The sequence below is a fragment of the Ranitomeya imitator genome, chromosome 7 (assembly GCF_032444005.1).
Source record: "Ranitomeya imitator isolate aRanImi1 chromosome 7, aRanImi1.pri, whole genome shotgun sequence".
Lineage (NCBI taxonomy): Eukaryota > Metazoa > Chordata > Amphibia > Anura > Dendrobatidae > Ranitomeya > Ranitomeya imitator.
This window is the reverse complement of record NC_091288.1, coordinates 216528827-216552407: the sequence shown is the minus strand read 5'-3', so window position 1 is coordinate 216552407 and position 23581 is coordinate 216528827. Positions and strand designations below refer to the sequence as shown.

The 23581-nt window shown below is 43.9% G+C and overlaps 1 protein-coding gene across 3 annotated transcripts in view; it reads left to right on the top strand.

Annotated features, from left to right (window-relative positions):
- The first annotated feature begins 404 nt into the window (after nucleotides 1-404).
- LOC138645504 (uncharacterized) overlaps nucleotides 405-23581 on the top strand; it is a 44325-nt gene continuing 21148 nt past the window's right edge. For 2 of the 3 annotated variants that reach the window (XM_069734885.1, XM_069734887.1), the window contains exons 1-8: nucleotides 405-502; nucleotides 1969-2298; nucleotides 3907-4206; nucleotides 14386-14688; nucleotides 15084-15185; nucleotides 15318-15671; nucleotides 16938-17249; nucleotides 18999-19331. In XM_069734885.1, the coding sequence (XP_069590986.1) occupies nucleotides 454-502; nucleotides 1969-2298; nucleotides 3907-4206; nucleotides 14386-14688; nucleotides 15084-15185; nucleotides 15318-15671; nucleotides 16938-17249; nucleotides 18999-19331 (2083 nt within the window). In that variant the 5' untranslated portion in view covers nucleotides 405-453. The remainder of the gene's footprint in view (nucleotides 503-1968; nucleotides 2299-3906; nucleotides 4207-14385; nucleotides 14689-15083; nucleotides 15186-15317; nucleotides 15672-16937; nucleotides 17250-18998; nucleotides 19332-23581) is intronic. The other variant, XM_069734886.1, reaches the window with a different exon arrangement.

The following is a 23581-nucleotide window of genomic DNA, read 5'->3' as shown; positions in this document are numbered from 1 at the left end:
AAACTGACGAATAAGAAACCAACTTCAGCTCCGAATAAGAAACTGAACGAATAAGAAACCAACTTCAGCCTCGTCAGAAAGCCGGCATTGGAGAAACATATCCCAAGAGCGTCACCCTGACACCACATTATGTATGTATGTATGCATGTGTGTGTGTGTATGTGTATATATATATATATATATATATATATATATATATATATATATATATATATATATATATATATATATATATATATATATATATATTTCATTCATTCATTCTGCACCTAAATATAGAGGCGAATGTTGAGTAGGTCGGAGATAATCTAGGATTATGGGCAGATAAAGAGATCTGCAACATGAACATGTAAGGAAATAGTTAAGTAATCTGAATAATATAGAAAGTGAAAGTAGAGGAGTGATCAACGGGAAAGGCGGAAAAACCCAATCATAAGACTAAATCTTCATAAAATGGAGGCTGTGAGGACTTTACTCTTATTCCTGGTTCTACGTCACTCAGGTCAGTAATGATTGTATAGGGGACGGCACTGAATATGGAGTTTGGAGAATCTGCACTTCTAGAAGGTCCTTGTTGTCACAGTTTGGTAGATTGAGGGGCTGCTTCACAGACCGGTGGGGATGACAGCGATGTGTCCTACCATCTGCCCTCTGCCATCTTCTATAGTCGTCTTTCCTACTGTCCAGTATATAATTATTGAATGTTTAGAGAAGTTTTTGTTTCCACCCAGAGGAAATCAGTGTCCTCTGTCATCAACAAGGGACCGGACTCATTACAAATAATGACATATTAACATTTTACCTCCAGAGATCTCAAGGGGCGCAAACATTAAAGTCTTCTCTATGCTAAACCGGAGGATTTTACTGGAAACCATCAAAACGCGTTCCCTGCAGATTGGAAAAAAAACACCGACTTTTTCTTATCTGTATGACTGACAGCCACATTGAACTCTATAAATGTGGAGTACTAGCTCCTTTATCAGTAATAATGCCTTAGGGCCGTGTATGTTATTTTACTCTGTGATAAAATAATCCAGATTGGGACTCGGGACTTTTTGGTATACGCTTTTCTCTGTGCAGTGGTGTAACTAGTGTCCCATGGGCCCTCGGTGCAAAATTTGGACCTGTGCCCCCACCTCCGTGTTGGTCAGATGTAAGGACCTTTCTAGCCTTCTAGATCCTCTAAAGACACCATGGAGTGTTACTGTATCTTCCCACTAGTGCACCAGGGCTATTCGTCTGCTGATCAGAAAGCCACTTACATTTAATTAGTCATTTTTTAGGAGTACTAACAAATTGGGGAGAACTTCAGATAAACCCTCACTGATGACGCCGCAAATGCGGTGAAAGATGTTGAGGGGACTAGTGCGCTAAATGTCTGTTTCCTATTTTTATACCCTTTAATACGTTTTTTATATTGTTATTTAATAAAGTTAAATTTTAGGCTCACTAGTGAGGGTTTATCTGGGGTTCTCCCCAATTTGTTAGTAGTTAACGCACTCCTCCAAAGCCTTTTTTTCATCCTCAAATTTGTAGTTTAATATATTTCAGAAGAGTGTTTAAATACCGATATTGTATGTGTGCACCAATTCAATACACAATTAAAGATGACCCATTTTTCTCTTAAATTTTTCTCACTGCTCCCGATTATTCTGGTTTTTGCTTCTTTTAAATCCAACTCGTGGTTCCTGAATTATGTGCCTTTTTATTTAGTGCAAATTATCATCATTGCCAAGGGGGCGGTGCTAACAGGATACTTATGCAAAGCAGTCTAAGGGCACACCCCCAAGGATCGAGTGACATAATAAAGGCCGTAAAAATTTGCACTAAATAAAAGCTAAGTATGATGTTAGTATACGGTAGAAAAAAGAAAACAATTCATGCCCAATAGATGTTGCCTCATTTGGATTCCAGCTTAGGACCCCCGTGCTGAATGGCATATAATGATAAATCTGTTATTGTCCACAGTGTCGTCACTAGAGCTGACCGGACCACCCGTACACGCTGCCAGGCTGGGATCTGATACTCGGGTTCCTTGCCCATTCACGGTGGACAATCTTCCTGTAGATCTCAATCATCTCACAATATTCTGGTATTTTCGAGATAAGGAAATCCTGAGCTATGATAAAACTGTGAGGACAACATCTCCTAGATATTCCCTGAGCACAGGAGTATTAGTAATGGGAATTGCTAATCTGAATATTTCTAATATACAAATACCTGATGGTGGGATGTACAAGTGTTCTGTGATCTACGGCTCGGAGAAGAAGGAGAAGGAGGTCAGATTGGACATCGGAGGTGAGTATTATTTTCATTACCATAAATGAGCAACAACAACCACCGGTGTTCACACTAATGTGCAGAGGTTTCTTTCAATGTTGACATAATCAGAAGCTAAAGAGGAGTTAGTGGATAATTTTCGCTCTGTCGACAGGATTAAGATGTATATCCCAGTGTAATTTGTACAGTCCTATAGAAAGTCTCTAATAGAATTGATCAGAAATGAAGGACACGGTGCTGAGATTTTCATTTATGTCCACAGGCGATCTGTAAGAGTCTCGCCACTTAGACATTACTGATCAAAACTTTTAAAATGTAACTTATTATGTCATCATTACATGTGGTTTTTCCTGAAGAAGTAACTTTGTACTTCGAAACGCGTTAAAATAAACCACCTTTTTTCTCTTCTCAGAAAACTTCTGTTTGTGTAAAAAGTATACACACAATGGCAATATTTTTATTAAAAAGCACAGTATCTACATGGTTATTATTAATAGACAGTACAATCCCAACATAAAAGTTTTGTTCTTGTACCTATGTGAATTTTTTTCACCTCTTCCTGTCCCTCTGTGCATCCAGCTTCACAGAGCTGTTCTTATTTCCTCAAACCACATCTCCCGGCAGCACCCTGCTTCTCCTAATTGCTGCAGGGCCCTCCCTCTGCTGTTCAATGAGCTTCCTGATACAGGTAGATTGATCTCAACATGTGCAGGAGCTTTACGTAGAATACCTGAGCTATCCTATAACACAGCTATCAGTGCATTGAGGAAGCTGTGAGAAAGTGTATATTTTATTACAAAAAGGTGCATCTGTTTTCATGAATAACACAGGGTCACTAGGTGCAAATGCAGCTTGTATCAGTGGGAACTTTGGCATAGCATAGCTGAGCTGTGCTAAATCCCCATCATCAGATGTTTTATTACACAGGGTCATTAGGCTCATAAGCAGCCAGGATCTTCAGCATAGCTGAGCTGTGCTAGAACCCCACTGTCAGTTGTTTTATTCCACAGGGTTATTAGGTGCAAATGCAGCTGGTACCAGTAGGATCTATAGCATAGCTGAGCTGTCTTAGAACTCCACCGTCAGATATTTTAGTAGACAGGGTCATTAGGTGCATCTGCACTTTCTTCTAACAACATCTGAACTACTGGAGGTCGGGTCCAGTGGAAATAATAGTAGAGAGCCTTTGGGGTCATCTTTGGGGAAAGGGGATTTGATAGCGGAAAAACAGTGCAGATTTAAAAATAGGTTGTAGTGTCACAATATGATTAATTCTATTAATCTTGTATGTTCAGAAACTTGAGATCTCGGTATTATATTTGCAATAACCATTTAAATCAGCACAGAAGCCAATGATATCACAAACCTTTGCCTGTGTTCTTTTACATTGTTGACTTCTACTATTTTCAGAAATGTTAGCCCATAAAAAGTTATTCTGACGATAGACATTTATGTTGTATCACCCCCCCCCCAAAACCATAATGGGTTCCAGCCCTCTCCTTCCTGTTGTGCCAAGACTACAAAGGTTCTTATATTCAGGTTACACATGAAATCCTACAGCTTGGGGTCTACCGTTGACTTTTTTTTTTTCATTTTGTCAATGATGTTTCACACATAAGCTTTTAGCTCCTCCACAGGTGACAATCACAAATAAAATGGCTGTAGTGAATGAAGAGAGTGACCTGCGCTGCTCCGTCACTGGATTCTACCCGGTGGACATCGATATTAAATGGTTCAAAGATGGGGAGGAATTAAACAACATTTCTACTGAGGAACCTCAGAGAAACTCGGACAGAACATACAGTGTGAAAAGCGCCATAACCATCACACCCACTGAGGAGGACCGAGAGCGGATCTTCTCATGTAGAGTCTATCATGACTTCCTGCATTTTCCTCTCCAGAAAGACTTCCGTCTGGTGTATGAAGGTAAACTTATTACTAATATCTCTTATACTGCTGCCACACCAGTTATCGATTGACCACTTCATTATTAAGGTCTGTTTTTCTTTTCTCTGAATTACGGTTTGTGGATTTATGGATTTCTACAGACTGTTACAGATGTCAAAGATCATCGGTTTGATCTTGGATCATGATGGACGGACTGGACATGCGTCTCCCAACTGCGAGGGTGAAGGCTTCATATATTTCAATGAGGTTGTCATGCTTGAGGTCTGAAGACACATGGCAAGTCCTCTTATTGTGACACAAGATTGAACCGATGATCACGGACGTCTAAGAGAGCCCTACCTCAGATATTGCTTCAAATATGTCTATTGTGAAAGAAGGTTATCTTGCCTGTATTTGACTATTCCCTGGCTCTGCTGTTTGGCTTTGAACACTTTTTTCAATAGTAATACTCCCTGATTTTCTGCACTTGCCCTGCTATCTCTCTCTGACCTCTTCTGCACCGGTCCTGCTATATGTACCTGACCTCCTCCACTGGTCCTGCTATATGTACCTGATCTCCTTCCCTAGCGGTCCTGCTATATGTACCTGACCTCCTTCTGCACTGGTCCTGCTGTATATACCCAACTTCCTTCTGCACTGGTCCTGCTATATGTACCTGACCTCCTTCTGCACTGGTCCTGCTATGTATATTATCTCCTTCTGTACTGGTCCTGCTATATGTACCTAACCTCCTTCTGCACTGGTCTTGCTGTATGTACCTGACCTCCTTCTGCACTGGTCCTGCTATACTATGTACCTGACCTCCTTCTGCACTGGTCATGCTATATGTTCCATGACCTCCTTCTGCACTGGTCATGCTATATGTACCTGACCTCCTTCTGCACTGGTCATGCTATATGTTCCTGACCTCCTTCTGCACTGGTCCTGCTGTATGTACCTGACCTCCCTCTGCACTGGTCCTGCTATATGTTCCTGACCTCTTTCTGCACTGGTCCTGCTGTATGTACCTGACCTCCTTCTGCACTGGTCCTGCTATATGTTCCTGACCTCCTTCTCCACTGGTCCTACTATATGTACCTGACCTCCTTCTGCACTGGTCTTGCTATATGCTCCTGACCTCCTTCTGCACTTCCCTGTCACCTATTAACCTTTTGTGTACTTGACAAATTTATAACAAATGCAAAAATTACATTTTTACTACTAAAATGTCATATTACCACGACTCAATGTTATAAAATTCTATGAGGCACCTATGGGTTCAAAATACTTACTACACCTATAGATGAATTCTATAGGCAGTGAGGTTTCCATTATGGGGTCACCTGGGAGAGGTTTCAGCTGTTCTGGCACCTCAGGGGCTCAGCTAATGGAGCCCACAATCTAATCAAACAGAATCTGCGTTCTAAAAGCCAAGTAGCGCTCTTTCACATTTGATCCCCAGTAGTGTTTAACCACATATGAGGTACTGCCATGTTTGGGAGAAATTGCTTACAAAATTGTGGTGTCCAGTTTCTCCCATTACCCCAAGTGTAAAATATAAATTTGGTGCTAAAACAGTATTTTAGTGGGAAAAAAAAGTTGTTCTCACATCTAAATGTTAAAAAGTTTTGTGAATCAATTTAAAATGCTCTGTATACCCCTAGATGAATTCCTTAAGGGGTCTAGTTTCCAAAAATGCATCACTTGTAAGGGGGGAGGGGTTCTGCTGTTTTTGCATGTCACGGGCTCTCCAAATGCCACATGACATTCACAGTCTTTCCTTTCCTAGCCCTGCCTTGTGCTCAAACAGAAGTTTTTGACCACATGTGAGAGGTATCATCACGTTCGGCAGCGATTGTATAACAAATTATGGGGTCTTGATTTTACGTATTATCCATTCTGAAAATTACAAATTTGTGGCTAAAACAAATGTTTTGTGAAAAAAATGAAAAATTTCTATATGACGACCTAATGTTATCAAATTCTGTGTAGTACATGAGGGTTCAAAATGCTCACTATACCCCTGGCTAAAATTCTTAAGGGGTGTAGTTTCCAAAATGAGGTCATTTGTGGGGGTTTCCACTGTTTAGGCATATCAGGGGCTTCCCAAATGCGACATTGTGTCTACTCTCGATTCCAGCCATTTTTGCAAAAGGTCAAACAGTGATTCTTCCCTTCCGAGCCCTGCCATGCGCCCAAACAAATTTTGGGGTCCATTTTCTCATGTTATACCTTGTGAAAATAAAAACATTGAGGCTAAAATTACATTTTTGTGGAAAAAATTTGATTTTTACCCTTCGCCACGACAGCACCCCACATGAGAGAGAGGGATCCGCCCATAGGAACAGGAAACCTACAGAATAAAAGGAGGCGGTCCCCTCTCCTCCTCAGTTTAGGTTTCCTGTTCCTACAGGGACCCGGCTTACCTACAGATGAAGAGGATCCCTGGGCCATGCACCCGCCTGCGCCGGTTTCTGTGGGAACGGCAGGGGCTGCGGTACCAGAAGCAGCGGCGGGGGAGCCCCTGCTTGCAGCCTCCCCCCTCGTCTGGCCAAACATCCACGGTCCGGGTCCGGTCACCGTAGGTCCGGCCGGCACCGTGAGGATGCGCGCTGCAGCGGCCGGCTTAATAGCCTCCGGCCGCCGCATGGTGAGTGAATGCGGCGCGTCTAACCCGGAAGTCGCTGGAGCACTTCCGGGTAGGTCCGGGGAGGCAGGAGAATGGGCGGCAATTTTAAAAATGTAGCGCTAGCGTCGGGCCGGTGTGTGTGTGAGATGGCTTCACCGGCCGACGATGCGCACCTGCCCGCAGTGCAACAGCGCTCTCCCAGCAAGGAGAGAAGCGCAAGGAGCAGCACAAAGAGTGGTGGCCAACCTCCAGAGAAGAGTTCTACCACCAAACGAAATCCGCCTCCAGAACCGGTACCTGTCAGCTTCACTGGGTGAGTTTTTGAAAGAGTCTCTTCCTATATGCTGATATATGTTCCTCCTGTATCCTTCCTCTAGACTAAGAAAAGGACACACAAATCTAAGCACAAGGAGTGTGCTTTATGTACGCAGCCCCTCCCGGATGATTATGCTAAAAAACTGTGTTCGGAGTGTATCATGCAAACTCTACGGCAGGAAAATATCATGACTCCCTCAGATGTCAGAGCCATTATCCGGGAAGAAATGCAGGGTTTGGCGCAGACAAGTAGCGCCAGTACCCGTCAGCTTAGCAGGTCCCGATCTCCAGTTAGTTCGGAGTCAGAGGGCTTATGTATTTCCTCAGGCGAAGAGGCATCTCAGCCGAGCTCATCCGAGACTGAAGGGGGACTTTGTCTTCCCAACAGTAATGTGGACAATTTAATAAAATCTGTCAGGAGCACGATGGGGTGCCCAGATGGAAAAGAAAAGAAATCGGCCCAGGACATAATGTTTGCGGGGTTAGGACAGAGGAAACGTAGGTCCTTCCCCGTCATACAAACCATTAAAGACATTGTTAAAAAGGAGTGGGATAAGCAAAATAGAGGTTTTCTACCATCGTCCTCTAAGAGACGCTATCCCTTCAGCGATGAAGAGCTAAACACCTGTTCAAAAGTACCGAAGGTGGATGCTGCTGTAGCCTCCACAACCAAGCAGTCGGTCCTACCAGTGGAGGATTCAGGGGTTCTGACAGAACCGCTAGACCGTAAAGCAGAAGCTTTACTAAAGAGATCATGGGAAGCCAATACGGGGGCATTCAGGCCCGCCATATCTAGTACCTGTACTGCAAGGTCTCTACTAGTATGGATGGAGCAATTGGAGGAACAGATTAGAGGTAAAACTTCGAGGGAATCTATCCTGCTGAAAATTCCTCTAATTAAAGAAGCAGTAGCATTCCTGGCTGATGCCTCGGTGGACTCGCTACGTCTTGCAGCCAGGTCAGCCGGCCTAGTCAATACAGCCCGGCGTGCACTCTGGCTAAAGAATTGGAAGGGGGACGCACAAGCCAAAGCCAAACTTTGTGCGATTCCCTGCCAGGGTGAGTTCCTTTTTGGGAAGACGCTGGATGAACTCCTGAATAAAGCGGGAGAAAGGAAGAAAGGCTTCCCTAACCAGTATCTTCCATCCTACAGGAGAGCCTTCAGGAGACGCCCCTTTTCTAGGAACAAGCCGCTTGAACAAAGGGAGCGATGGGAGTCGAAGGACCCGAAGCAAAAAGGTGCCTTTTTTAGCGGGTCCCATAATCCGAAACGTAAATACCGCTAACCAGGAAGTTGGTGGCAGATTAAAATTTTTTCTTCCCCAATGGGAACAGATAACATCCAGCCAGTGGATTCTGGACATTGTGCAATACGGCCTTAAATTGGAATTTGATCGAATCCCTTGGGATTCCTTTATAATAACATCTCCAAAAGGTCAAGACCAACAGAGGGCTCTAGAAATAGAGATCCTATCTCTTCTATCTAAAAAGGTCCTGATAGAAGTTCCCCAGGATCAGGAAGGGAAGGGGTTCTATTCCCCTTTATTCTTGATTAATAAGCCAGATGGTTCATTTAGAACCATCATAAATCTTAAAAAATTAAATTCTTTCCTGCGTAATCATACCTTCAAAATGGAATCCATTAGTTCTACCATAAAACTCTTATTTCCTAGGTGTGTCATGGCCGGAATAGACTTAAAAGACGCCTATTACCATCTTCCCATACATGCCGAACATCAGCAGTACCTAAGGGTAGCAGTCACCCTGGAGGGAAAGGTTCGTCACTTTCAGTATGTAGCAATGCCATTTGGGCTTTCTATGGCTCCCCGCGTCTTCACTAAAGTGATACTAGAAGTGATGGCTCATCTACGCCAACGAGATACTTTGATAATACCCTACCTAGATGACTTCCTAGTGGTAGGAAGCTCTATACTTAAAGGTAAAACTCGTTTATCTAATACGATCTCGTCCCTACAGGAGTTAGGTTGGATCGTCAACTTCGAAAAATCTCGGCTGAATCCAGAAACCGTTCAGACATTTCTAGGAATCCAGCTAGACTCCGTAAGTCAGAAATGCTTTCTTCCTCAATCAAAAAGGCTGACTATACAATCAAAGGTATCAGACGCAATACGCAACCCCTACATGACACTAAGGAAAGCCATGTACTTACTGGGGTCATTATCATCATGTATCCCTGCTGTACCTTGGACACAATTCCATACTCGTCAATTGCAGTACGAAGTATTGTCGGCTCAGGGAAAAGACGGATATCTGGAAAGTAGAATAACTCTTTCTAAAGATGTCTTAGAATCGCTATCCTGGTGGCTAGACATGGACCACCTATCACGGGGTGTGCCATGGATAATAGACCCGTCTAAAATAATTACCACTGACGCCAGCCCTATTGGGTGGGGAGCACATATGGAAGACAATCTGGCCCAAAATACTTGGGATCAGACAGAATTGACGTGTTCCTCCAACTGGAAGGAGTTAAAAGCAGTAGATTATGCCTTAAATAATTTTCTTCCACAGATTCATGGAGCAAATGTAAGAATTTACTCGGACAATTCCACCGCAGTGGCATATTTGAACCGTCAGGGTGGTACAAAGTCAGGAAGTCTAATGACCATAGCTGCAGACATCTTTCAGCTGGCAGAGACTCCTCTAACATCCCTAACAGCCCTGCACATCAGAGGTGTAGAGAACATCAGGGCAGACTACCTCAGCAGGAACGAGTTACGTCAAGGGGAATGGACCTTAAACAAATCCATATTCAGAAAGATAACAGAATCATGGGGGATACCACAAATCGACCTATTTGCCACAAGAAACAACCGGCAAGTAGAAAGGTTCGCTTCCCTGAACACCATGGATCACCCGGATATGTTGGATTCTCTCCACCATCCTTGGAGGTTCAGACTGGCATACGCCTTTCCTCCAATGTCTCTAATTCCTCTAGTGATCAGAAAGATCAGGAGGGAACAAGCAAGAGTCATCCTCATTGCACCATTCTGGCCGAAAAGACCATGGTTCTCTTGTCTCCAGACCATGTGCCTATGCGATCCATGGATTCTCCCAGCAGACAAGGAACTGCTGTGCCAAGGCCCCTTTTTCCACCCGCAAGTGAAAGGTCTTCACTTGACGGCGTGGAATTTGAGAGGCAACTATTAAGTTCCAGAGGGTTCTCAGCAGAACTAGTAAATACCCTCTTATTGAGCAGGAAAAGATCTACCACCCTAATATATAGTAGGGTATGGAATAAATTTTTAGACTTTTACACGGTACTGTTCACTAAGCAAGTTCCACTCACACCTATCCTAGAGTTCTTGCAAAAAGGCCGAGAGTTAGGATTATCTGTAAATACCTTAAGAGTTCAGGTCTCGGCATTAGGAGCCCTATATGGATGCAATATAGCAGCTAATAGGTGGATCTCCAGATTCATAAAATCATGTGAACGTAGTAAACCGGTCCATATTCCCCGTCTACCTCCGTGGGATTTAAATCTAGTATTAGAGGCCTTAACAAGCTCTCCATTTGAACCACTAGATTCAATACCTTTAAAAATCCTGACATATAAAGTTGCCCTCTTGGTAGCCCTAACCTCAGCTAGACGGGTTAGTGACATCCAGGCCCTATCAGTAGACCCACCTTTCTTACTGATATTTCATGATCGGATAGTCCTGAAACCAGACCCCTCATACCTCCCTAAGGTAGCGTCCACCTACCACAGGTCACAAGAAATATTTCTCCCTTCCTTTTTTGTCACCTGTAACTCCAGAACAACATAAGCTCCACACCTTAGATGTCAGAAGAGCCATCCTGACTTATATAGAGAGGTGTCAGACATGGAGGGAGAGTAGGGCTCTGTTTATCTCCTTTCAGGGCCACAAGAAAGGACATGGGGTCACGAGAGCTACCATATCTCGGTGGATCAGAGATGCTATCTGCTTGGCCTATACGTCAAAAGGCGAGATTCCTCCAGTGGGTATAAAAGCGCACTCAACACGAGCCATGGCTTCCTCCTGGGCGGAACAAGCAGATGTACCGATCCATTTAATATGTAAGGCTGCAACTTGGTCTACACCTTCTACCTTTTACAACCATTATAGACTTGATCTATCTACATCTTCTGATCTGACTTTTGGTAGAGCTGTTCTTAGTACAGTAATCCCACCCAGATAATGACTCTCTGAAAATCTCTCATGTGGGGTGCTGTCGTGGCGAAGGGTAAAAAGCCGAATTACGTACCGGTAATGCTCTTTTAATGAGTCCACGACAACACCCATGTATTACCCTCCCTGAATTATGCACAGCTCTTTCCTTAAGGCTCACAATAATGGTTGTATAGAGTTAAGAAATTTATGTTACTGAATAAGAATGAATACTAACACTTTTGCGGTTCCCTTTTTACACTCTGTAACTAAACTGAGGAGGAGAGGGGACCGCCTCCTTTTATTCTGTAGGTTTCCTGTTCCTATGGGCGGATCCCTCTCTCTCATGTGGGGTGCTGTCGTGGACTCATTAAAAGTGAAACTAAACCTGTCAAAAACTGAACTCCTCGTGTTCTCTCCCTCTACTAACCTACCTTTGCCTGACATTGCCATCTCCGTGTGCGGTTCCACCATTACTCCAAAGCAACATGCCCGCTGCCTTGGGGTCATCCTTGATTCTGACCTTTCATTCACCCCCTACATCCGATCACTGGCTCGCTCTTCTTACCTGCATCTCAAAAACATTTCTAGAATTCGCCCTTTTCTTAATTTCGACTCTGCAAAAACTCTGACTGTTTCACTTATTCATTCTCGTCTGGACTATTGTAACTCTCTACTAATCGGTCTCCCTCTTGCAAAACTCTCCCCGCTCCAATCTGTCCTGAATGCTGCAGCCAGGATCATATTCCTCACCAACCGTTACACCGATGCCTCTACCCTGTGCCAGTCATTACACTGGCTACCCATCCACTCCAGAATCCAGTACAAAACTACTACCCTCATCCACAAAGCACTCCATGGCTCAGCACCACCCTACATCTCCTCCCTGGTATCAGTCTACCACCCTACCCGTGCCCTCCGCTCCGCTAATGACCTCAGGTTAGCATCCTCAATAATCAGAACCTCCCACTCCCGTCTCCAAGACTTTACACGTGCTGCGCCGATTCTTTGGAATGCACTACCTAGGTTAATACGATTAATCCCCAATCCCCACAGTTTTAAGCGTGCCCTAAAAACTCATTTGTTCAGACTGGCCTACCGCCTCAATGCATTAACCTAACGATCCCTGTGTGGCCTATTTATAATAAAAAAAAAAAAAAAGGTTCCTCGCATCATGTTCTCATACACTTTATGCAGTATTAGCCCTCTGTGTCTGTACTGCTACATACTTAGGCAGGTAACTGGTTCATGCAGCTTTACATGAACACCTGAGCCTTACACTATAGCTGGTCCGAATAACTAAAGCAATTGTTACCATCCACCTCTCGTGTCTCCCCTTTTCCCCATAGTTTGTAAGCTTGCGAGCAGGGCCCTCACTCCTCCTGGTATCTGTTTTGAACTGTATTTCTGTTATGCTGTAATGTCTATTGTCTGTACAAGTCCCCTCTATAATTTGTAAAGCGCTGCGGAATATGTTGGCGCTATATAAATAAAATTATTATTATTATTAAAAGAGCATTACCGGTACGTAATCCGGCTTTTTTTTTTTTTTTTCACGGCTCACCACACATCTAGATACATTCCTTCAGGGTTTTAGTTTTTAAAATGGGGTCACTTGTGGGGGATTTTCCACTGTTTAAGCATATAATGAGCTCTCCAAACACAACACGGCGTCCGCTCTCAATTCCAGACATTTTTGCGTTCAAAAAACTCCTTCCCTTCAGAGCCCTGTTGTGCGCCCAAATAATAGTTTTTCCCCACATATGGGGTATCTGCGTACTCCACAGAAATTATAGAACAAATTTTATGGTCCATTATCTCCTGCTTCTGAAAATAAAACATTTTGGGTCAAATTAAAATTTTTGTGAAGAAAAAAAAAAAAGTAAAATATTCATTTTTTCCTTCCACATTGCTTTAGTTCCAGTGACGCACCTGAAGGGTTAATAAACTCCTTGAATGTAGTTTTGAGGGGTGCAGTTTTTAGAATGGTGTGACTTTTGGGTATTTTCTGTCACATAGGTCCCCCAAAGTAACTTCAAATATGAGGTGGTCCCTGAAAATTTGGTTTTGTAAATTTTGTTAAAAAAATGAGAAATCGCTGGTCAACTTTTAACCTTCTAGCTTCCTAACAAAAAAAATGTGCTTAAAAATTAGACATAAGGTAAAATGAGGTAAAGTAGACACATGGATAATGTTATTTATTAATGGTTTTGTGTGACATAACTCTCTGATTTAAAGGCATAAGAATTAAACGTTTGAAAATTGCGAACTTTTTGGCAAATTTCCAATATAATCACAAATAAACACGTTAATAGAACAAATTTGAATACTATCATGAAGTACAATATATCACAAAAAACAATCTTAGAATCAGTGGGATCCGTTGAAACTTTCCAGAGTTATTACCACATAAAGTGACACTGGTCAGATTTAAAAAAAAAAAAATTGGCCTGGTCATTAAAGTCACAATTGTCTTGGTCACTAAGGAGTTAAAGTACCAAAGGTGTAACTTTGATTATTCCAACAACCAATTGCTCTCTTTTACCCTTCGAGTTCTGCCATACAGGCTTTTTTGAATGCTGTATATTTAGCAGGATCCTCTTTGAGAACCAAGGTGTTACATCTGTGCTTGAACCTGCCCACACAATCTCTGCCTCGTCCACCAGGCAGTGCTGGATACAAGCGAGATCCAGCCAAGAATAAAGGTGTGGCTGAAACTTGTGGTGCCATCCAGCTAAGGAATCTGTTTATATTGTGGTAGTGGAGGTAAGCAGCAGGTGCTTGAGCTCCCTGCTGTGAGAATTTAGCAAGGCCACACCCTATTTAAACTCCCTGCAGTTTGCTCAGACTTGCCAGTTATAAATATTTGATGACCCTGATAGCTTGTCACATGACTTAGTTTACTCGATACTCATTACTGACCCTGCACTGTCTTGAAAATAACTTGGTAAATAACCTTTAAATCAAGTTCCGTCAGCTTACTGGAGCAGCGGCTGCAGGGTGAAAATGAAGTTTTATTTTCCCTGCAGCCACTGGGGCAGAGCAGGGAGCTGTTCTCTTTAATCACAAACTCACACATTATAGGTCACATCACTGATGGTGACTGTGATCACTTGTTATCAGCTCCTCCACAGGTGACAATCACAGATAAGAAGGTTGTACTGAATGCAAAGAGTGTCCTTCGCTGCTCCGCCACTGGATTCTTTCCTCCCGACATTGATATTAAATGGATCAGAGATGGAAAACAACTTGAGGATAACATTTTTATTGGTGATCCCTGGAGAAACCCGAACAGAACCTACAGTGTGAACAGCACCGTGACCATCACACCCACTGAGGAGGACCGAGAGCAGAACTTCTCATGTAGAGTCCATCATAAGTCTCTACAGGAACCGCTCCAAGAAGACTTCCATCTGGTGTATGAAGGTAATATTATTAGTATTTATTATCATGGGGTCACTTGGCATTTTACATTTGATTGTCTCCCTGCACTCACGCCAGTCAGCTTTATTGAGGTTCCACTGTTCTCTAACGAGTCCCCTTCATTATTTACAAAGCAGGTTTCCTTACTTTAGTAGTGTCTATACGGGCAGATATTTCTGTAATTAATCTGACTTGTAAAATTACCAGGTCAGAAAGATCCTCAGCTAAAGTGGTGTCTACAGTATAAATTCCTTGTTAGGTGTCATCCATTTCTCCTCTTAAACCTAAAAAGACAGAACTGTAAAGAGATGAGAGCGGCCACAAGTCAGGATCAGGTGACGGTGACTCTGCAGAATCTTTCTCGCTACAGTTTCTGTTTCTTCGTTCCATTTCTGCAGACAGAAGCTTGGCCTGGATCATGGCTGTCTGTTTTGTTCCTGTGGTTATACTGATAATTATCATCGCTGTTGTTCTGTGGTGGAGACTAAAATGGAGAAAAGGTAATGTAGTGACATTAGAAGAACGTTCAGATTAGTCCATGTCCAAGCCATATAAAATATAAATCCGTACTGATGATTTATGTTATTTCGCTGTTTAATGTAAAGTTTCATCATTTTATGCTGTTCTAACAGCACCACTCATAATATGTGATATTGTGGGACCTCCTAAGCTGATTGATGGAGAGGAGGCCGTCCTGTGCTGCACAGTGGATGACGCCCCCGAGGATCTGTGTGTGACCTGGCTGATAAGAAGAGCTGGACAGGAGCAGGAGATCCAGACGTCTCAGAGTAGAGAACATTCAGAAGAAGAGGAGAGTTTACTGGATACATCCTATGTGATCAAATCACAAGTGATGGGACATCAGTATTCATCATCACTGAGCTTCATACCCCATATGGAGAGACATAAAGGCGTGACCTTCATCTGTAGAGGGGTCTCTGGTAAACGCAAGGGCGAGAGGACGTTTTCCTGTGAGACGATTTATGGTGAGATATGACTTTTATATTACATTACATTATGCATTATTGGTATTTTTCTTTTTTCTGCCAAGAGAACTAACTTTTTTTTATTTTTCACTCCACATTGCTGTGTGAAGGCTTTTGTTGTGGGAGGAGTTGACTTTTAATTTCGCCTTTCATCTTAACATTCTATTTACTGACAAATGGGAAAATAAACTCCAAATGCAACTTGTACAAAACAACCGCAATTACATACCGTAACTGTTTTTTTGGGTTTTATTTTTGCGATGTTCACTGTGCTCTAAAAATGACCTCCTGGGACTATGATTCCTTAGGTCAGTACAATATCAGCAATACCAAATTTGCTAAGTTTATTTTGTTTCCTTTTATTTAAATAGTGAAAAAAAACTAGTAAATAACAAAACACTTTTTCTTGTGTTGCCATTTTCTAACATCCATAACATTTTCATTTTTTGGGCGATGGAGCTGTGTGCAGGCTTGTTTTTTTGCGAGTTAACAATTTATTGATACCATTTTAGGGAAGATGCCACATTTTAGACTTTTTTTAAGATTTTGAGGTGACCGAAAAACTAATTCTGATTCTGTTTTAATTCTTTTTTTTCTTTACAACATTCATTAACTGATTGGCTTCATTTATGTTTTGATAGACTGGACATTTGTGGACGCAGTGATACCAAATATGTGTATGCTTTTTTAGTCTATTTTAATGGGGGAAATGGGAGGTGATTAAAAAAAACACTTTTTTTTCATATTTTGAAACCTTTTTGAATTTTTACAGTTTTGCAGTATAGTTAAGAATCATGGTCTCCTATGAAACACAGGCTAGTCTTGAACATCGTACCATAATGACAGGCATGGGGGACTTCATTAGGTCCCAGGCTGTATTAGCAACCCATTGGCACTCTGATGGGTGTACGGAGTGGCACTTTTACTGACTGGAGGCGGTAAATATCGCTGTCAGAGATTGACTGGCGTTTCACGTGGGAGGGGCAGCAAGATGAATTAGGCTCCACCTATGGCCGTTAGAGGCAGATGATGGAGGTATTACATAGCCATTATCTGCTGTGAAAGATGCAGGATCAATTCCTGAGCCTGCATCAAAGACCGGGACAAGAACCCCACGCTATGTAATAAGTCTGATATAAAATCAACTGTACTGCACAGAAGACTTTATAAATGTCTGTGTTCTCTGATTGATTGCTGCGACTTTAATACATTCTGCGTCCAATAATTACTACAACTCTTATATCTGCTGATTGCTTCACATTGCAGTAAAGCCCAAGATGTCTCAGCCAATAAAGAGAAGTCTGTCTGACTGCAGAGAGATGAAGTATTTACTCACCTTGGAGAAATTTTATCCTAAAAGCATCAATATTATCTGGACGTGTGGTGAAGGAAGGACACAAAAAGTCATATTATCCACTGACTCCATATCAGAGAATATTGACAGAACCTACAACTTCTCCAGTGAGATCGATATTCCTGAGGATCAACACAAGGATCCAGGATTCAGAGTGCGAGTGACCTGGAAACATGACTCTATGATGAAACCAGAATCTCGGGAGCCGTCTATCAGAGACTCAGGTGAGAGGAGAGATATATGGGGGTTATATAAGAATCCTGGAGCTGTCTATCAGAGACTCAGGTGAGAGGAGGGATATATGGGGGTTATATAAGAATCTTGGAGCTGTATATCAGAGAGCCAGGTGAGAGGAGGGATATATGGGGGTTATATATGAATCCTGGAGCTGAATATCAGAGACTCAGGTGTGAGGAGTGATACGTGGGGGTTATGTAAGAATTCGGAGCCGTCTATCAGAGACTCGGGTGAGAGGAGAGATACGTGGGGGTTATCTAAGAATTCTGGAGCCGTCTATCAGACTCAGGTGAGAGGAGAGATATGTGGGGTTATATAAGAATCCTGGAGCTGTATATCAGACTCAGGTGAGAGGAGAGATATATGGGGGTTATATAAGAATCCTGGATCCGTCTATCAGAGACTCAGGTGAGAGGAGAGATATAAGGGGGTTATATAAGAATCCTGGAGCCGTCTATCAGAGACTCAGGTGAGAGGAGAGATATATCTACTATATAATTGTCTAAGGGTCCCTTCTGTCTTTCTGTCCTTCTGTCTTCTGTCACAAATATTCATTGGTCGCGGCCTCTCTCTGTCATGGAATCCAAGTCGCTGATTGGTCTCGCCAGCTACCTGTCATGGCTGCTGCGACCAATCAGCGACGGCCACAGTCCGATTTGTCCCTCCCTACTCCCCTGCAGTCGGCGCCCACTCCATACTCCCCGCAGTAACCGCTCACACAGGGTTAATGCCAGCGGTAACGGACCGCGTTATGCCGCGGGTAACTCACTCCGTTACCGCCGCTATTAACCCTGTGTGACCAAGTTTTTACTATTGATGCTGCTTATGCAGCATCAATAGTAAAAATATCTAATGTTCAAAATAATAAAAAAAATAAATTATATACTCACCTTTCGCGATGCTCCGGTGACCTCCGGCAGGTTCCGGTGCCAAGAATGGTATGGGAGAAGGACCTGCCATGACGTCACGGTCATGTGACCAAACCACAAGGGGCCCTCGGAAGGTGAGTATATGTTTATTTTTTATTTTTTAACCTGTGACATACGTGACTGGGCAATATACTACGTGGCTGGGCAATATACTACATAGCTGGGCAAAATACTACGTGACTTGCGAATAAACTACGTGGCTTGGCAATATACTACGTGGCTCTGTGCTGTATACTACGTCGCTGTGCAATATACTACGTGGCTTTGTGCTGTATACTACGTCACTGGGCAATATACTACGTGGCTGGGCAATATACTACGTGGCTGGGCAATATACTACGTGGCTGGGCAATATACTACGTGGCTGGGCAATATACTACGTGACTGGGCAATATACTACGTGGACATGCATATTCTAGAATACCCGATGCGTTAGAATCGGGCCACCATCTAGTGAGGTTATATAAGAATACTGGAGCTGTATATCAGGTGAGAGTAGAGATATATGAGGGTTGTATGAGAATCTCTGAGATGTCTGCAGCCATATACCTTTGTCCTTATACACAATACAGTGGGGGTAGTAACCATATAGGACCTCACAGGATACAATATTCCGTCTGGTTGGTCTTCTGTATATCCTGTATTTCTCTAATAATAACTCTGGTGACGTTTTCTCGTCTCAGTGAGCCCCTCGGTTATTTTGCTGTCTGATCTCCCTCATTTCTTCCATTCTCCAGATATAGTAATAAATCCATGTGCATTATATACATGATGATATTGTATGTGATGTCACGTCTCGTTCTGTAGATTATATCTGGACTCCTGTTGTAGAAGAGATTCAGATCCCACGTCTACTTCTCGGCTCCCCGGCCGTCCTGCAGTGTAATATCTCGGAGTTTTTCCCGGATGCCGTCACTGTGAAATGGAAGAGACGTGATAGAGATCAGTTACATGAAGAGACTGACGATAACCAGAGGATAACGTCCAGGAGAGCGGACGATAACACTTACAGCTGTACAGCCAGTCTGACCATCACCCCCGACCTGCGGACACATCAGGAGGCAGAATATATATGTCTGGTGGAGCACCCCTCCCTGGAGACACCCATAGAGAGAAGAACGGGACCGCTACAAATCTATGGTGAGTGGTTATATATTCTGGACAAATATGACGTTTTCTTCATCTCTGTGTAATTATTTTATTTCAAGATATAAAGTCCAGTGCTCGTCTTTATATTTCCTCCATCAGTTTACAGTCATACAGTTACGGTATATAAGTTCTCGATCAGTCTGCTTTGGACTGGAGCACCTTGGGCCCACCAGAGAAAATCATTCTTGGGGCCCACTATGTAGCTACATAGAAATAAATCCAAGACCACCAATTGTGCCTAAAATATGCTAATATCAGGGTATAATATAAGGTAGTACACATCTTAATTATGTAGCAGGGGTTGGGGTAGCACCCCTCCAAGAATATAATGTAGCCTCCCTCATAGAATATAATGTAGCCCCCCTCATAGAATATAATGTAGCCTCCTCATAGAATATAGTGCAGCCGCCTCATAGGGTATAATGCAGCACCCCACAAAATATAATGCCGCTCCCCTTATAAGGTATAATGCAGCCCCCCATAGAATATACTGTAGCCCCCTCATATAGTATGATGTAGCCCCCCAGAATATAATGTAGCCCCTACATAGGGTATAATGCAGCCCTCTCCATCATTATTCTCCCCCTCCATCCCCATCATTGTCCTCATCACCACCTCCATAATTGCTTTCTCACCCACCATCCCTATCATTCCCTTTTCCACCACCTCCATCATTGCTTTCTCCCGCACCCACATCATTGCCCAGGGCCGGACTGTGACTAAAAGTCAGCCCTGGCATTTGAAGTTACACAGGCCCACTTGTCACATGGTGACTGTATAATATCTTTGTACACTTGTAGGCAGGGCCGGTTTTAGGCAAAGTTTAAAATGGGGCCCCAAATGCTAACATTGCCCATTCCACTACCTCCATCATTGCCTCTTCCTCCACCACCCACATCGTGCTTTCCACCACCACCAATATTGCCTTTTCTCCCACCACCCCATCACTGCTCTCTCCATCACCCACATCATTGCCCAGGGCCGGACTGTGACGAAAAGTCAGCCCTGGCATTTGAAGTTACACAGGCCCACTTGTCACATGGTGACTGTATAATATCTTTGTACACTTGTAGGCAGGGCCGGTTTTAGGCAAAGTTTAAAATGGGGCCCCAAATGCTAACATTGCCCATTCCACTACCTCCATCATTGCCTCTTCCTCCACCACCCACATCGTGCTTTCCACCACCACCAATATTGCCTTTTCTCCCACCACCCCATCACTGCTCTCTCCATCACCCACATCATTGCCCAGGGCCGGACTGTGACGAAAAGTCAGCCCTGGCATTTGAAGTTACACAGGCCCACTTGTCACATGGTGACTGTATAATATCTTTGTACACTTGTAGGCAGGGCCAGTTTTAGGCAAAGTTTAAAATGGGGCCCCAAATGCTAACATATTGCACATCACACAAAAGCATTTTGGTTGTATTTACAAGCACTGAGTTCAGACCGCTAAATGAATTTGATCAACAATACTGAAGTTGTTCAACACTTGTTTCCCGGCCTCTTTCCACCAGCTGAGGAATAAAGATGGGACAGAATGATCACTAATAGATAACTAATAGATCACTAACAGATCACCATACAGTATCATGTTATCAGCAGCACATCTAAAGTTTACACTGGCGGTGCGCTGCAGAGAACAATGATTTTTGTTCCAGCAAAACAATCTGAATATGCAGCATTTCACTTGTTTAGTAAAATACATCCCATAGTCCTCCATATATTATAATGTGCACCACAGTCCTCTGTATAGTATGATACACTCCCTATAGTCCTCCATATATTAAAATACACTGCTCAGTCCTCCACATAGTATAATACACGCCTCATAGTCCTCCATATTGCATAATACACTCCTCATAGTGCTCCATATAGCATAATACACTCCTCATAGTGCTCCATATAGTATAATGCACCGCAATAGTCATCCATGTAGAACAATGCACTTCCCATAGTATAATGCACATCATAGTTCTTCATATAGTATAATTGGTTCCCCATAATCCTCGTTACAGTATAATGCAGCCCACATATAGTATAATGCAGCCACCACCCTACAGAATATAATGCAGCAACCCCAGAGTATAATGCAGCCACCCCATTAAATATAATACAGCCCACCTCCCCATAATATATAATGTAGCCCCCATAGAATATAATGCCTCCCCCATAGAATATAATATACCCCCACAATAGTATATAACAGTCACATAGTATATAACACGGCCTCCCCCATAGAATATAATATACCCCCAATAGTATATAGCACAACCCGCATAGCAGATAACACTGCCCACGTAGCACTGTACAGCACAGCCTATGTAGCAGTATACAGCACAGCCCACATAGTAGTATACAGCACAGCCCACATAGTAGTGTATAGCACAGCCCACATAGCAGTATACAGCATAGCCCGCACAGTAGTATATAGCACAACCCACATAGCAGTATACAGCAAAGCCCACACAGTAGTATATAGCACAGCCTACATAGTAGTATACAGCAGAGCCCACATTGTAGTATACAGCACTGCCCACATAGTAGTATACAGCACAGCCCACACAGTAGTATATAGCACAGCCCACATAGCAGTATACAGCACAGCCCACACAGTAGTATATAGCACAGCCTACATAGTAGTATACAGCAGAGCCCACATTGTAGTATACAGCACTGCCCACATTGTAGTATACAGCACTGCCCACATTGTAGTATACAGCACTGCCCACATAGTAGTATACAGCAGAGCCCACATAGTAGTATATAGCACAGCCCACACAGTAGTATACAGCAGAGCCCACATAGTAGTATACAGCGCAGCCCACATAGTAGTATATAGCGCAGCCCACATAGTAGTGTATAGCAGAGCCCACATAGTAGTATACAGCAGAGCCCAAATAGTAGTATATAGCACAGCCCACACAGTAGTATGCAGCACAGCCCACACAGTAGTATATAGCACAGCCCACATAGTAGTGTATAGCAGAGCCCACATAGTAGTATACAGCGGAACCCACATCTCTCTTTTCCCCTAGAATGGCCCCTGCCCCCACAGTCCAGTAAAAAACCAGACTCCTCACCTCCCCTCGTGCCTGCGTTGCTCCCTGCTCCTGTCTTGGCAGCTGCCGCTGCACTGCCTGGGACACAGTGAGTGCACCCGCAGTGTCAGAGGCAGAGCGAGGAATGATGGGAGAGGGAGCAACAGCAGACGCTCTCTCCTCCATCATTGCATTCAACTATAGTTGAATGCGGCAGCAGCGGCACTGGGGGGGGCAGGGTGAGTCGGCGTGCAGCAGCCCACTACTGGCACCGGCCCTTCTGGCACTTGCCAGAACTGTCCCATGGCCAGTCCGACCCTGTCATTGCCAATCTCCAATACACACAGCACTGCAACACACACACCGCACCACATACACAAACGCACGCACACAGACAGATACACAGCACCACTCACCTCTCTGCACATTACCCGCAGCCGCAGCACATCCCGGCGGCATCTTTGTCGCTGGCAGCTTACCCTTGAAACAGCAGCTCTCTGAGTGATGACAACATCCAGCCACGCTGTATCAGACAGGAAGCTTCGGGCAGGAAGCAGGATGGCATCGGACTCCTGCAGCTCCACTCCGCTGCCAAGCTGCAGGGATTGCTCCCTGCCCACTGATTGCCCTCAGGGTTAGCCGCCCTGCAGGGGACCACCTTCGGGGCCCCAATGCAGTCGCACCGGCTTTCCATGCGGGCAGTGTTAGCCTCAGCCTGCGGCTGACACTGCCCACTATTAAAGTGAAATGAGTATTCACTCCTCTCCACGCCCATGAGGGCGTGGGGAAGCGTGAATATTCATTTCTCTTTAGCAGTGGGAACAGGCTCCTGTCTCCTGCTGCTGCTCCACTGGCACCGGGCGGGCCCCCCTGACTCAGGAGCCCCATAGCTGCTGGGTGTGCCGCTATTAGCGACACGCCACTGGCTTGGGGCCCCTGGAGCAGTTGGGGCCCTAGACAGCTGCTGGCCTGTATGTCAGCAGGTGTCAGTGCCTGGGCCCACCGGGTGGGCCAGTCCGACTCTGCTAGCAGTAGACGTACAGCGAGGATCTGTATACGGAGGAGATAGCGATTTTCTGCTTCTGTTGGTCAAGATACAACTCCCAGTATGTCTTTAACAATTGTAAGGCGATGCTGGGAGTTGTCATTATCAGACTGCAGACCATATGGGAACCACAGTACTGCTGAGTTGGTCAATAT